Source organism: Lepisma saccharinum, chromosome 7 (assembly GCF_977018435.1).
Source record: "Lepisma saccharinum chromosome 7, izLepSacc3.1, whole genome shotgun sequence".
NCBI classification, from domain to species: domain Eukaryota; kingdom Metazoa; phylum Arthropoda; class Insecta; order Zygentoma; family Lepismatidae; genus Lepisma; species Lepisma saccharinum.
Genome location: NC_139235.1, coordinates 30,497,796 through 30,513,991, shown reverse-complemented (window position 1 = coordinate 30,513,991; position 16,196 = coordinate 30,497,796). Strand labels below are relative to the sequence as shown.

Below are 16,196 nucleotides of genomic sequence, written 5' to 3'. Positions count from 1 at the left end.
ACCATAGAATTCAAATAGCATTTTCAAATGTTCATACACATACATTTCCGCACATTAGAAGAACTTTAACCAACAACTTGCTGACCCATAACTCATATTTAACCCGTGTTGCTAGCTTTCTATCTCCGCGATTTAAAACAAACGAACAACGAGTTTGGATATCACGTGACCTAGTCACAAAGCATCTGCGCTGAGAGCTGCGTACTTGCGTGCTTCTGTTCTTGGCGCTTTCGAACTGTACTAGGTGACGTCACTTCCGTCAAAACCATACTTCCAAGTATGTACTTTGCATCTTTTGGACAGAGCCATAGCTGAGGCATGTGGGAGTAAGGTCGGCAGTCGGTAGGTAGACCCTGGCCCTCATGGGCTGTTGCGCCACGTGTTGTTATTATTGTTAATTTAATTAGTGAAAAAAAATTAAAAACATCTCTCCGACCTCAATTCTCCATCGAATAATCCCCCACACCCGAAACTCGGCCCTTTCAAAAAACGACGGTTTGATTGACTGATTTATTTTACTTCGCCTTTTGTGCCACTTTTGGCTAATTTGCGAAGCTGGGGATGAGTGATGATATGATGAAATTGTTGAATAGACACTCACAAACATCCACGCCCAGGCCTGGATTTGAACCCGGGACCCCTGGCGTCGTAGCGCTAACCACTCCGCCACGGGGACGACAACAAACGACGGTTAACAGCGTACCGTCAGTTTATAGATGACACATCATGTTTCGATCGCATGACATGTAAGTGAGAGACTTTTCGAATCTCAAAAGGCTCGCAAATGCGTAAAAGCTCTTTATCATATAAAGAAAACAAAAGAAGCTGTTGTTACAGGGATCAGTCTCCTTTTATTTAGCTGTCAATTTATGTCTTTATTAACATTTATCTATAATCTCCGTGCATTAATGAAAACTCATGATAACTGCAAGCATGTTCTTGGAAGATGTGTACAGTCGGCTGCAAACATATTAGCAGCCAAATTGCTGCATCCTCTCTCACACAGTTTTATGCAATTTTATGCGTAGCCGTAGCTGAGAAGGTATCGCTTCCTTTCTTTAGTCGTTCGGTCACTCTTTCTTGTTGTCATTCGTGTTTTCTTTAACAACGTATTGCTCGAAATTACTTTTAAAACTCTTGAGAAACGAAATACAAAATTCCTGCACTTCCAGCTGACGGATTTTAAGCCGGGACTCCGAATACCTTGAGAAGATTGATTGATTTGCTTTATTTTACTTCGCTCTTTGTGCCACTTTTGGCTATTTTACGAAAATGGGGATGAGTGATGATATGATAAAATTTATGAATGGACACTCACAAACATCCATGCCCAGGCCGGGATTCGAACCAGGGACCCCTGACTTCGTAGCGATAACCACTCCGCCACGGGGGCCGACACCTTGACAAGAATTTCACCTTCAAAACTTTACTGAAGCAATGAGATTGATATTGCTAATATACGTATTGCTTCGAATTTTAGCCCCACAAAACAAGACGCGTCGCCACATTTCGGTGAGGGTGGGCTCTGGCCCAGCGTCAAATATCCTCAGCCCCTACAAAAATACTACAAGGTCATTTACAGCAGCGCAAGAAACACAAACATGCACACACACAGGGAGAGAAAGAGAGAATGGGGCAGAAATTGACAGATATATGGAGAAGCAGAGAAAGAAAGAGATGGAAAAACAGAATGAATGACGTGGAAAAAAGATGATAAGTTTTTTGCTTTATGCACAGACAGGCTAATCGGGACTGGACGTGCAGTTTAAAGTGGGATCCGAACCACTACGTACCTCCACCCGGTATCGATCCAGGGACCTCTTAATTACAAGGCGACGACGTTACCTCTACGCCATCGGGGAGGCCCTTGCTTTCACATAAGAATCGACCATAAAAATTGTTTGTTATAAAGTGTACTTATGTTTCGGCATTATAACAACACCAATAACACTTATCGGTTTATCGTTTATCACCTTAGGAAACTACACAGGAGCGAAAATAACTGTTTCTTTCAGCGCAACACGTCCACTCGTCTGAAAGCAAATACTCACATTGACGGCAGACAGAGGGGTGCCGCCACGTTTCGATGACATGGATCTGTTCTCGATAGAATGTTGATGATCAGATATAGTTTTATTGCAGTATTCCGCAGTGTGTTCATCGAAGAAAAACTTGACTTGATCGAAGAGAAACCTAGGCTTGGAAACTACCACATCCGATTTCGCCGGCAAGCGGCGCTGCTCCAGCCGCTACAAGGGCCACGTTCAAGCGACACAACAAATAAATCAAAGCCCTGTACTATAGAATTTCTTCATTCTATTTTCTGCTCATCTTTCCTCCTATCTCTGTTTCTTGCTTTCTCTTCTGTTTCTTGGTCTTTTATCTTCCTTCCTTCTCCTTCCCTCCTTCATCTCACCTTTTTCCTTCTGTTTCTCTCTTTCTTCTCATCTTTCTTACTTTTCTGTTTCTCATTTTCTTCTCATCTCTCTTTTTTCTGTTTCCTTTTCTTCTAATCTTTCTTTCTTCTGTTTCCTTTTCTTCTCATCTCTCTTTTCTGTTTCCTTTTCTTCTAATCTTTCTTTCTTCTGTTTCCTTTTCTTCTCATCTTTCATTCTTCTGTTCATTTTCTTCTCATCTTTCATTCTTCTGTTTCCTTTTCTTCATCTTTCTTTCTTCTGTCTCCTTTTCTTCTCATCTCTCTTTCATCTGTTTCCTTTTCTTCTCATCTTTCATTCTTCTGTTTCCTTTTCTTCTCATCTTTCATTCTTCTGTTTCCTTTTCTTCTCATCTTTCATTCTTCTGTTTCCTTTTCTTCTCATCTTTCATTCTTCTGTTTCCTTTTCTTCTCATCTTTCTTTCTTCTGTTTCCTTTTCTTCTAATCTTTCTTTCTTCTGTTTCCTTTTCTTCTCATCTTTCTTCTGTTTCCTTTTCTTCTAATCTTTCTTTCTTCTGTTTCCTTTTCTTCTCATCTTTCTTTCTTTCTTCTGTTTCCTTTTCTTCTCATCTTTCTTCCTTCTGTTTCCTTTTCTTCTAATCTTTCTTTCTTCCTTCCTTTTCTTCTCATCTTTCTTTCTTCTGTTTCCTTTTCTTCTCATCTTTCTCCCTTCTGTTTCCTTCTCTTCTCATCTTTCTTTCTTCTGTTTCCTTTTCTTCTCATCTTTCTTTCTTCTGTTTCCTTTTCTTCTCATCTTTCTCCCTTCTGTTTCCTTCTCTTCTCATCTTTCTTTCTTCTGTTTCCTTTTCTTCTCATCTTTCTTTCTTCTGTTTCCTTTTCTTCTCATCATTCGTTCTTCTGTTTCTTTTTCTTCTCATCTTTCTTTCTTCTGTTTCTTTTTCTTCTCATCTTTCTTTCTTCTGTTTCCTTTTCTTCTCATCTTTCTTTCTTCTGTTTCCTTTTCTTCTCATCTTTCTTTCTTGTTTCCTTTTCTTCTCATCTTTCTTTCTTGATTCCTTTTCTTCTCATCTTACTTTCATTTCTTGATGAGAAGCAAAGGGTAGACAGAGAAAGTAAGAAAGTAAGATGCAAGACAGAAACGAAGAAATAAAGAAATATGTGAAAATAAAGAACATTATGTAAAAACAAAGAAAAACAAGAGGACGAGTAAGATGGAGAAAATAATAGGAAATGATAAAATAAATGCGTCAAAAAGATGAGAGATTCGCATCCTGTCGCTCACTGCGGAAAACCATGTATCCATTTATAACTCAGCCAAGTATCATGTTGGCCTTGTCATCGAAAGGTTCCAGTTTTTCTTGTTATCCGTCCGCAAACGTTTGCATCTGCAGCGGAAGTTTGGCCGACTGAATTGTGTCATTGCCAGTCGTCAGTGGCCCGGAACGTCTCCTGTAACTTGAGGAGAACAAAAAAGATGTGGGTGAGACTGGAAGCAAGAAAGAACGAAGTTAATGAATGACTCTTCAATCTAGCATATCAATCCCGAAGGTCCACTGGGGTAACGTGAGGCCGCTATCCAGGGTGATGACATCACTGTGAAGTAAATTGCAAATACAACAACCCTTCTGGAAGGGTGGCATTTAGGAAAGTAATTGCGTGGATGCACTTTAAAGTATTCCCATAGATGCATAAAGGGCACTTGCATCATGTGCACATAGGTACAGATACATGGGAGAGGGGTACATGAAGCAATATATATTTTGGAGAGGGGCACATGCGCTAAAAAGAACCTGGGAGTGAGCCACATGCGCTGATAGGTACTTCGAAGAGGGGCACATGAGCTGAAAGAGGCTTGGGTGAGGTGCACATGCGCTGAGAGGTACTTGGGAGAAGAGTACATGTACTGAGAGGGACTTGGGAGAAGGGCACATGCGCTGAGAGGGACTTGGGAAAAGAATATATATGTGCTAAGAGGGACTTGGGAAAAGAATATACGAGGATCACTATTTATATTTTGAGCCTTGGCAACACTGATTGAAGTTAGGCGCGATTTGACGTTTGCACCGAATCGTCTGGCATTATTGACCATAACGTACTTCAAATGTTTTGTCAATAGCTTCATTTGTGTTGTTTATGTTGCCTTGGAGATTGCGCGACAACAATAAAATGGAATTAACTCGTGAACATTTTCGTGCGATGATTTAGTACGATTTTCGACGTGGATTATCAAGAGAAGAGTGCATCGATCAACTTACTTCCACATTTGGCGATGAAGCCCCATCCTTTGCCACTGTGAAACGTTGGTATAACGAATTTAATTGTGGCCGCCATTCGCTCACCGACGAGATTCGCTAAGGTCGTCCAAAATCAGTTGTTGTTCAAGAAAACATTGATGCTGTGCAAAACCTAATACTGCAAGATCGTCATGTGACATACTGTGAGATTGAGGCAACCATAGGCATTAGTTCCACCAGCATATATAAAATATTACATGATCATTTAGCTGTGAGAAAGGTATGTTCTCGTTGGATCCCACACACTTTGACAAAAACTCAAATAGACGCTCGCGTCAATTGGTGCAAACAAATGCTCAATAAATACAATCGTGGTGCTTCAAAAGACGTATATAAGATTGTAACAGGTGACGAATCATGGATATATGCATATGAGCCGGAACGTAAACAGCAGTACGACTGTACGAGTATGGGTGTTTCAAGATGAACCCAATCCAACAAAAGTTGTTCGCGCTCGAAGCACATCGAAACAAATGGTCGCCTGTTTTTTCGGGAAAACTGGTCATGTGGCAACTGTGCCTTTAGAGGAACGTAGAACGGTCAACTCTGAATGGTACACAACTATTTGTTTGCCAGAGGTCTTCGGTCAAATACGGAAAACAAACAAACGCCGTCGGATCATTCTTCATCAAGACAATGCCAGCTGTCACACATCTCGTCTAACAACCGACTTTATGAACAGTCAAAAAATCGAATTGATGGGTCATCCGCCGTACAGTCCTGATTTGGCACCCAATGACTTCTTCTTGTTCCCGAATGTCAAGAATAAATTGCGTGGACAACGATTTTCGTCGGCGGAAGACGCCGTTGATGCGTTCAAAAACCATATTATGGAGGTGTCTCAAGAAGATTGGAAAAACTGCTTTGACAAATGGTTCGAACGAATGCAAAAGTGTATTGACCATAAAGGAGAATACTTCGAAAAACAATAAAGCAGTTTTCAATGCCAAATTCCTGTTTTTTCATTGTTAGGCTCAAAATATAAATAGTGACCCTCGTATATATGTGCTAAGAGGGACTTGGAAGAAGGGCCCATGCGCTGAGAAGTACTTGGGAGAAGAGTGCATGTGCTGAGAGGGACTTGGGAGAGGGCACACGCGCTGATTGATACATGGGAGTGTAGTGTATGCGCTAATAAATACTTGGAAGAGGACACATGCGCCGAGAGGGACTTGGAAGAGGGGCGCATACGCTGGTAGATACTTGGGAGAGAGACACATGCACTAACAGATACTTGGTACACGGGACGCTTGCACAAATAGCTTCTTAGAAGGAGTATATTTTGGAATGGATGATCTATCTTTCTAATGCCCATGGAAATCTGCCACTGCACCAAGTTTAGCTAATCACTACAACACACAATATCATTTCATAAACCATACGGCATTTTGACTGATTTTCGGGGATATAGCAAGAAGCACGTAACTTCAATACAAGCCTATGACAATTCTTCCAGCTGTTCAATCATACCTCACGCAGGTCACCGTATCCAATCAGCAAAATACACGTGTACTTAAAAATATATAAATAAATTATGTTCTTCGAGAAAGCACCCTGGAGAATAGGCCACAAGCCGTCTGAATGATCGCGGATCAGACAGATTAGATAAACTGTGAGGCAATCTAGATAATAGACTGGGAGAACGTAATCTTAAGACCTTAACGCTGTTTCCAACATACTTCTAATGCTTCTATGGAATATGATTCAATGTTGCAATTGATATGGAAACACAACAGAAGACTGACAGTGACATATTGCTTTTGTTCACGACCTTGTGTTATTAACAATGAGAATAATCTGTATCTATATAGGACATTGTCAATGTTTCTGTAGTGTAAAATGTAGTATAAATGCAAATTAGGCCAAATGTATGGCTCACCTGGACCAAGACTAACGTGGATGTTTAATTTGGGTTGAAGTTTCAGAATCTTTGATGCCCTGCCTTCGAGTTATGAATTTCGACCTTTTATCCTTATGCTTGCAGCGTGGAAATTCACACAACTGCCGTGTTACTAGGGATTTTTCCCCTATGGTACATGGCCAGATAAAAAAATAATAATAAAAGGAACGCCAAAGGCAGAAAAGGATTTCAAAAAATTATACGTAATACCCCCCCCCCTCCCTTTCTAAAACCGTGAGCACACCACTGTTGTTTATATGCTTGAGGAAAAACGTCAGTGTGCTGGTAGAGTTTCATGTGCAGAATGTATCGAAATGCCCTACGAGATATTACACTGACAATCCTTTTATTGAAAATCAATATTGGAGACGGAAACCAGAGTAGGTTAGTGAATTTTTAGAAGATTTTAATAAATGCACATACATGTAGTCTAGGTAAAATTCAGAATTTTTTTGAAATTTTAAAATGCCTAAAATGGAAGTACGTATCCTTATTGAGGACATCTCGAACGACAGGTGTTCTACACCTCCAAGTAGATGCATGTAACATGGTTTGGGGATCATATTCTACATGAATGTCTAATGATGGCCTAATCTTCTATCTTATAGTTTGGCACAACACATAATTTGGCGTGCTACATCTCCTGTGCGTGTTAAATTATAAGGTAATAGATCTACAGCTTCAGGCTGAGAGATATTAGGCACTGTCGACATAAACAGTGTTTCAGATGCAACAGTTCCCGTTGCAGTAGCACTGACAAGAGATAATTCCACACAGGTAAAACAGCGGGAACAAATAATCGGGACATTTATGTAGAAACTTCATCGAAAAATGCAGGCTGTACCAAGACTCGAACCGGGGTGTCTGGCATACCGTGCCGTTTTTTCTACGAACTGAGGTATCGAGCTAGCCCTGGTTTGGCCTGATTTTGTGCTACCTTGTATTACCTGTGTGATATTGTCCGTAAAACGGAGTAATCGAAAAATCCGACGAAACCAGGACTCGGTAGGTAGACTATAACAATGGCATGGCATGCCAGAGACCCGGGTTCGAGTTCCGGTCGACCCTGCATTAATTTCTGCTAAACTGTAAACCTGTAGGTCACAAGTCTCGAAAGAGGCATTTTGCTGCTTGCCGTAGGTGGCTGTGTTACAGCACAAATTCATTTTTTTCTTGTAAACGTAAAACTAGTAAACTCCTATACGATGTAAACTTCAAATGTACGTTATGTACAATGTGCAGTAACTTTTCCTATCTTTAATAATTTTTACGGTATAACCCTTATGTGTTTGGCAACATTGACGTTGCTATAGTAAAACAATCATAACAGTTTGAGATGTAGTGGTAAAAATGGATTTATCGAAACGCGTTTTGCTGCATATTTTAAAAATATCCGGGTGATTGTAGTAATATTATCAAAACACAGAATTGGCCTCACATTCGCTAACTTCTGAAATATTATACTTTTAAAAACTAAATGTGGATGAGGGTTCAATAACATTACACATATTATTAAGTAGTGACGTTGTTCACAGCACAACATATATACAGTATATAAAGTCACGTGTATGCACAGAAAGGGCAATATCCGCTGTTGCAATTATGCAACTAACAGGCATTCTACCACTTGACAGACAGTGCACATCTCTCTTAGCATACTTTCACGCAATCGCCGGTAACGCGTCGTGCCATTACACATCTCATGCGTAATATACGCACGTAATAATTTTCCGCGGCCATTAAATCCCGCAAGTAGCTCAAGGAGTAACAACTCTTGCCGAAGAAAGAGTCGAGATAACCAAAGAAAATCACTCCTACCCATCCATCATTATGTGTCAGCGCGGGTACCTGAATAAATAATATCGTGTTGGAAAGGGTTTCCTTATCGCCGGACGGTTTGCGATAATAATTAGACATACAATACCTTCCATGGGGTTTTAGATAAAGGGATTTGCACCGCAGAGTGACGGTTGGGAAATAGCCTAAGTGTTGATATATCTGAATTTAAATTAAATATACAGGAAATTTCAGAAATTTCCATATTTTTTAAGTGTTGTGACTTACTGTTTGAAATGGTAACAATAACAGCTTTATATTATATATATATATATATATATATATATATATATATATATATATATATATATGATAGTAATAATAAAATAAAAACATTTCCTTAAATCTCAATTTCCAGCTGCGCTCTTCAATAAAGTTTGTTTTGAATCCGCTTTATGCTGAGATAGGCTAATCGGGACTAGATCTACAGTTTAAAGCCACTAATGTACCACTACCGAGGATTGAACACTGGACTCCTTGATTACAAGGTTAAGCCATTGTGTAGCCCGTGCTCTTCAATAAAATTTGCCACTAAACCTCTAACGTCATTCAAGATATTAGAACTGTTTTTCTTTATGTTCCATATTAATATTTTGTAATCTATATGCCTGTGGACTTTCTTCTATCAAGCAGCATAAGTAGATCTGGTACTGTTAACTATCTTAGTAGGGGAGACTTGGGTACACTACCAATTTCATAGCCAAAATTATCTTATTAGTTTTTAATTGAAAAAATAAACAAAATCAGGCTTCTAGTGCATGTAAACATTTTTACACATAAAAATCAAAGTTAATTTGCAATTTAAATGCGTTAAACAAAGCATCGGTAACATGTTCAAATCTTCCCCATGCATAGGGGACCATGGAACAAACGTGTGACACTTTTGAACAGTGTCTTGTTTTTATTCATCTGAATGGAAACCAACTTTTTAATATTATATACGTACTATTATTTTACATTATCTTCGCTTTCATGTTGGTTACAGATGATGGCTCGAAATCATCTGAGAATAGCCATATGTCGAGCGATGCAAATGCCAGGTCGTGATGCGTCGTATTGCATCAAAAGTGCAATTGCTCCCTTAACTATCCATTAGTAAAATAGTTGTCCTCCTTGCTTCATCTAGCATGTTTCTTGACATGTTCAAGAAAATTTGTAAACAAAGCTACTGTCATCCTTGAATTGCGTGAACTGTTCACTATCATGAAATGCTTTAATATTTGTGTTATGGACTTCCGAGGTACTTTGATCACTCTTCAAATGTGGCCCAAGAGTGCGGCTCAAGTATGCACCGAAAGTGCTGTTCAAATGTGTCCCGATAGGGCTGTTCAAATCTGACCCACAGGGCTATGCAGGTTGCGAAATCCCCCCACCAACAATCTTGGCATCAAAAATTCTCCCCACCAAAAATTTCAAGGGGGGAGAGTCGATTAATTTCAAATATACTTTACTAAGAATCATATCGAAAAAACACACAAGTTTGTGTGGTTGTGAGTATTGAGTGCATTCTCTCTCAAGAGATCATTAACAAATCTACATCAATATGCACAATAAAAGTAAAACAAGAATGCAACAAAATAATAACTATGAAATCTAATTGATTTATATTAACATATAGCACAAACTAAAAACTTACACAAAATAAAACCACTTCAACTATTTCATAATTTATTAACATCTTTGACCAGTTAGTAAAGGAATTAGTTAGCTGGTTTACACTATCTGATATGTATAAAAGTAATAAATTAATTTCCTTTGTGTAACTAATGATAATAATAATAATATATTTTTAATTGAGTAATTTATTTTTACATGTATATCGTATAATTTACACGTGTTTGTGGAGGGGGGGGGGGTTGTAGATTAAGAACTTTCTTCCTCCACCAGTTTTCAATGATTTCACACCCTAGGGCTATGACAAACAAATCTACGCCTCATAAGGAAAAACTAATAGAATGGATATATATATATACACGCTGCACAATAATAGTACACAAACCTATCTATAAGCAATAATATTTTATAATCAAAGTCGCCTCATGGCCTTGTACTTGGTTGTTATATTCTAACAAATGTTGATGAGAAGAATTACGTTTCGAGGAGTTAGCCACACTTTCTCACCCTGAATGTTTAGGAATTAATGAAGAGTCCGATTGTGATCTACTACCACTGCTGTCAACTCCGCACAATTTCTTTGCTTTCCCGAGAAATTCACGATGTTCAAATTTGTCCCAGTCTCCCCTACACTTAATTGCCATTCTATTAGGCTTACACCAAAATGGCACACTATCCGAGTCTTCTTTTAAGATTAATGTCATCGCTCTTGGTATTCATGTCTTTAAAGGCTTTTCATATCGTCAGCATATATAAGACACAACGAAAAAGGTTATTTCCTCAAAGAAGATGTTGCGCCAATTTTGCCAGAAGAGAAAATGTTATATTTTTAAGATAACTCGAAAATAAATTTTAAAAAACATGGTGACAAGCCCAGCAGAGCAAGTTCATAAACTGATGGTTAACATAATGGAAGGTTTTTACTTACTAAGTCTACAAAAAAATTGTATTAGTCCGAGATTGCTTCATTGTGCTAGATTTTACTGAGTGCACAAATACCAATATATACGGTAGGTATTTTCCTAATGAAACCATGCGAATTACCATCTGTTTATCGTTTAAAATTAAAATGGTCTGCAAGAAAAAATATACAGGGTGTATCATAAGTAATAGCGCAAACTGACACAATTGAATGTACACGTTAATAGAAGCAAAAAAGTCATGGGTCCGCAAACGAACCGTTTTCGAGATAATTGCGAATGTGTAGTTACAAGCCACCACTGACTTCATTGTTTGTAAACGTCGTCCTAGTTGGTAAAATGCTAATAATGTGTGCGAATGTGTGGTTAGAAGCAGTCACTGATTGCATTTTGTAAACACAGAGTGCTTTACTTCTTGCGCGTTCCCAGGTTTTTTCTTTGTTTACAAAACAGAACATTTCCAAGAGGTGGCGTTGGAATCAAACAGGATGGATACAATCAGTACACAGTCTAAAGTAAGTAGAATGTTCAATAAAAGCAATGAGATCTCCAATGACTTTTCATACTGTATTATTAGCATTTTGCCAACTAGGACGACGTGGCAGCTTGTAACCACACATTCGCAATTATCTCGAAAACGACTCGTTTGAGGACCAATGTTTACTGAGACTTTTTTGCTTCTATTATCGTGTACTTTCAACTGTGTCAGTTCGCGCTATTACTTATGATACACCCTGTATAGAAATAATGCTCCCTAAATTACTGCAATTTATCTTGCTATAATTTTTGAAAACCTTTCACTTATCACAATAACTTTATGCAATTTTATTTGACTGTGCCGCCTGTTTATGTATGCAAGTGTCATAAAACACTAGAGATTGCAAAAATTCACCGACGGCATTACTTTTCGCACATAATATTAACACTTTCGTAATTACATTAGCTGTTATTAGTGGGAACGGAGCCGAGCACGCTGCATATTCACCAGGACGCGTCATCAAAGTTAAAAACCGGATTCATAAAAATGGGAATTTCACATGTGTGTTAACGCTTTGGTTCGCTTGCCAAGGCCGCCGAAAACTCATTCTGTCATTTAATTTTCACACATATTTCTTTCGGTGAATATTCACTCTATTCACCTGTCGTATACGTACACATGGGTCTGGGAATATCCTGTGGATGTGGGGTAGTTGTGCTGCGGAGACGTTGCTGTTGGTGGGTGATGAGGTGTGGAACCACCTTACTACAACAAAGGTTAATTATCATCGGTGCCATGGAGGATATTTCACCCCCTTCCAGGGTGCGAAATCAATGCAGATTGGTGGGGGGGAGGAGGATACAGACAGACACACACACGAATATATAATGTCATTAAATATGTGTCAATTATTAAATAATCAAATTATATTATAAAATATACAATATATTATATCGACTGTCTTTCATTCAAAATGTAATAGCAAATGGAAGATTTTGATGTACTACTGATGCTATGAACAATGATTTGCGTAAGGGAGGAGGGGAAAAAATGAAGACACATTAAGAAGATAATAGTTTCCTGTATCAAATTCACATATTACGTGTTTTATTAATATATTTATATACTTCGTGGTTGCTAACGAAAGGTGATGAGAAATGGAGAAGAAGTAACAAGTCGGTCTAATTTCGGTGTTCTGGGGATTGCTGGGTTCAGTGTCCTAAGAGATGAGGCTCTTTGTTGTCCGTTCTTCTTGTATGTTGTCCATATTATCCCAGTCAAGTATATTACAATCCCAAACTAATTGTTTATGTTCGTTGTTAAAACAAAAACTCTCCCCCCCGGAAGAGTTTGGTGTGGGGGGATTTTTAGGACAGGATCGTTGGTGGGGGGGGAATTCCGCCGTCCCCCCGGGAATTCGCACCCTGCCCTTCCTTCACCCTCCCTTAACAGTGGAAGAGTCAAATTTATAATAACACAAATATTTCCCAAGTGTGTTATTGGAGGTCAACATAATCGAAGTCTTCTTCCAAGTCTATGAATATGGTGCTCATGGTTTTCAAACGCCATTAAGTAGAAACACCGACATTACATCGAACTACTGTGAAAATGACAGTAGGTTCTCTGCCGAATTTATTACCAATACGTACTTAATAATATTTTGTGTGTTACCGATCCCCCATCGGCTTCGTCCGCCTAGATGTATATATTATAGACACCGCGCAGCATGTTGCGGACTTTTGTTTGTAATGTACAACACAACTTCTGTACATTATTAATTATTATGTATATTTATGCCAAGAGTCGCAGTGGTCCAGTCTAGAGCGTCTGACTGCCACGCGGGAGAATCGGGGTGAGTGATTTCAGATTGGAATTTTTCCCAGCAGTTATGCGCCAGCTTCTAATAAGTTGGTACCTGGTAAAGGTAAAGGCGCCCGGAGCATGGTGCTGGCCACACCATTATTATTATTATTATTATTATTATTATTATTATTATTATTATTATTATTATTATTATTATTGCACCCAAAGTAAATATATAAACACAAGCTCTATCACATCTGTCGCTTTAGGAAATTAGGTTCTCATTTACATCTTAAACTAATAGCACTGACCAAAATATATTATTTATTTTAAATTTTCGGACCGCCCAACGACAGGAAACAAATTTAGTGTAAAAAATTTCCCTTTTCCTCTTCATCTATTGTTTGCAAGAATTGAAGGTCTCGGGTGTAAAACATGGTAAGTGACATTTTGGTCATTTCCGAGTTCATTAAGAAAAAAGGTTACTAGAAGCTATACTGTAGATAAATTGTTTTTGTTTCGTGCTTATTCATTTCAGAAGACTTCACTGAGTCCAATGCAAATTGCATGACATGGCAATTTCACTCGAAAATTGAAGGATGGTACATTTTACTTTGTAACTCAAAAATGATAATAATGTCACTTATCATGTTTTACACCTGAGCCCTTCAATTAATGTAATTGACTTTTGTATAGCGTATTAAATAAATAAAATGGATGTCCAATGTCGAAGCAGGAACTGAAAGTGAATTGCCAGGTGCGTTCTGGCTGAGTGTAAGCCCTGGTCAGGCATGTATCTAGAAATATATTTCGGGGGCGGTCCGAACCAAGTCTCAGAAATAATATCTAATAATAATAATAATGTAAATGATTACATTTAAAAATTCGCATTAAATTAATGACTAATGAAATATAAATAAATTAATGTATTACTTGAAGAGGTAAAAAGACGACATAAGAATAGAGATAATAACAACACGTATTCATTATCTAGCTTAGGTGTAGTTAATATCGCAAAAAAATGAATAGAAACAACTGCCCTGGCTAGGAAATTAATCTCGAGTGGAGAAAGAATTGAATATTTATTGAATAACAAAAACGATATTAGATCCAGTAGACAAAAAGTAAAGTTCCTGATTCATATTTTATGCATATTATTATAAGTAGCAGCGTCCATAAATCTTTGATACTGGCCGTATTTTTTCAATATAATCCTTGTCTTTCAATAAGGTCGGCGGAAATACATAAGCCTTCGATTACACAACAAATTCTAAAAAAAAGTATATTTATTTACTTGATAAGTCTTTCGGGGGATCAGGCCCCCTCGACCACCCCACCATTGCCCTGATGTACTTACCAAAACAAGGTTTGGATTTACTACATTTTCCGCAACATCTGACATTCCCTCGCAGTAGAGCAAATCTCCAGGAACGCAAGGGACTCTTGGCAACTTCGTTCTTCGAGTTCTCGAACAGCTCCTCATCGTCCGGCCAGTTCTGCTTCCAGAACAGGAATACGGCAACACGGAGACACTTCTTCAAGCTATCCAGCGACACGAAGACCAGCATGAAGTTGCTGTTCTTCTCACCACCGGGAGTCTGTCCGTTCCCACGCGCACCTTCCCGTCTGCACCACCGGGCGCCCAGTTCCTGGCGGTCGACGTTGTGCTTCTTCAACGCGAAACTGTCCCGTACCGGCGGGAAGCCGTTCAGCAAACTGAAGAAACGCAGGTAGACCTGAAGGAGGACGAAGCTGTCGTGCTCCCCTGCGGCGAACGTCAGACGGGGATGACGCACCGCGACCACCACCCCTTCTTCGCACCCTCCGCGCGGACGCTCCGGCAAAACCACGCGCAACGGACACCTCACGCTCAACTTCTCGTTCCTTTTTGAACGTCCCTTCGACCTACGTTTCCGGCACCGCCGCGGTAGCTTCCTGCCCCCGTAATCCAGAAAGGGTACCGTGGACAGCACCGCCCTCTGGGTGTCCTCGGAGCTCAGGTGATCCAAGCACATGGTCCTGAAGGAGCCGTTGTCCTGATTCGCCCTGTGTCCTTCTGCAGGATGCTATCGATCCTTGATCCTCAGGACGCACCGAACTGCCTGCAACGCGCCGACACAACTGGTCCGTGTAGAGAGTGCTGCTCGGATGAGAAGATAGAGAGGGCGAGCGATAGCACCTTGCGCCTGCGCGCTCCAAAACGCAACAGGTACGACGAGAAATTTCCCTCCAAGTGGGGATTTTTTTACAATAAAAATAAATTAAGTTTCCACTGGTGTCTTACATCGCAAAACTTCGGAAAGGAATAATGCATATATCTATAAACTTGACAATTCGACAATGCAATTTTGTTTATTGAGTCATATTTTGTTTAGGCAGAAATCATAATTGAGGCCGCGGTGGTCTAGTCGGTAGGCGTCTGTGAGAACCGGGTTCGATTCCCGAGGTGGCTGATCTAAGGTCGAAATTTTTCCTAGTTTTGTCCCTGTATAAAGAGGCTCCGGGGCTCACCAAGCCTTAAATCAATGGGTACCTGGACACAATCCGGGGGAGGCAGTACAGGCGGCCGGAGCGTGGTGCTGCTCACATCACCTCCACAAATAGCTGAGTTTTCGAACGTGTGAGCGGCCCTACGTCTACATCTCCCTACTCATTAATGTGCAATGAAACGTTTTACAAATTACAACTAACTATACGCACGCATGTGAAACATGAAATAATATACCAACGGTACATACATATATATAGCAAAGAAGACCAGGGTTATGAAAATGGGTAGCGCCATCGTACCTGCACACCAATTACTGTCTTTCTACCGCTTCAAGCTAATCGCGACGGTAGGGATGAATGATGTTTAGACGAATTTGGCGAAGGGACACTCACAAAGGAACTTCTTTGTTTGTTTGAGTTGTTGTTTTAAGTCCACTTTATGCACAGTAAGGCTACTTGGGACTG

At 39.5% G+C, this 16,196-nt stretch overlaps 1 protein-coding gene across 4 annotated transcripts in view; it reads right to left on the bottom strand.

The window, feature by feature from the left end:
• LOC145989795 (uncharacterized) overlaps positions 1-16,196 on the bottom strand; it is a 241,339-nt gene that overhangs the window by 109,029 nt on the left and 116,114 nt on the right. The window contains exon 1 of one of the 4 annotated variants that reach the window (XM_083125143.1): positions 14,599-15,339. The exons of the other annotated variants lie outside the window; for them this stretch is intronic. Coding sequence (XP_082981269.1) covers positions 14,599-15,256 — 658 coding nt within the window. The 5' untranslated portion in view covers positions 15,257-15,339. Of the gene's footprint in view, positions 1-14,598; positions 15,340-16,196 lie in introns of those variants that run through there. 4 annotated transcript variants of the gene reach the window in all.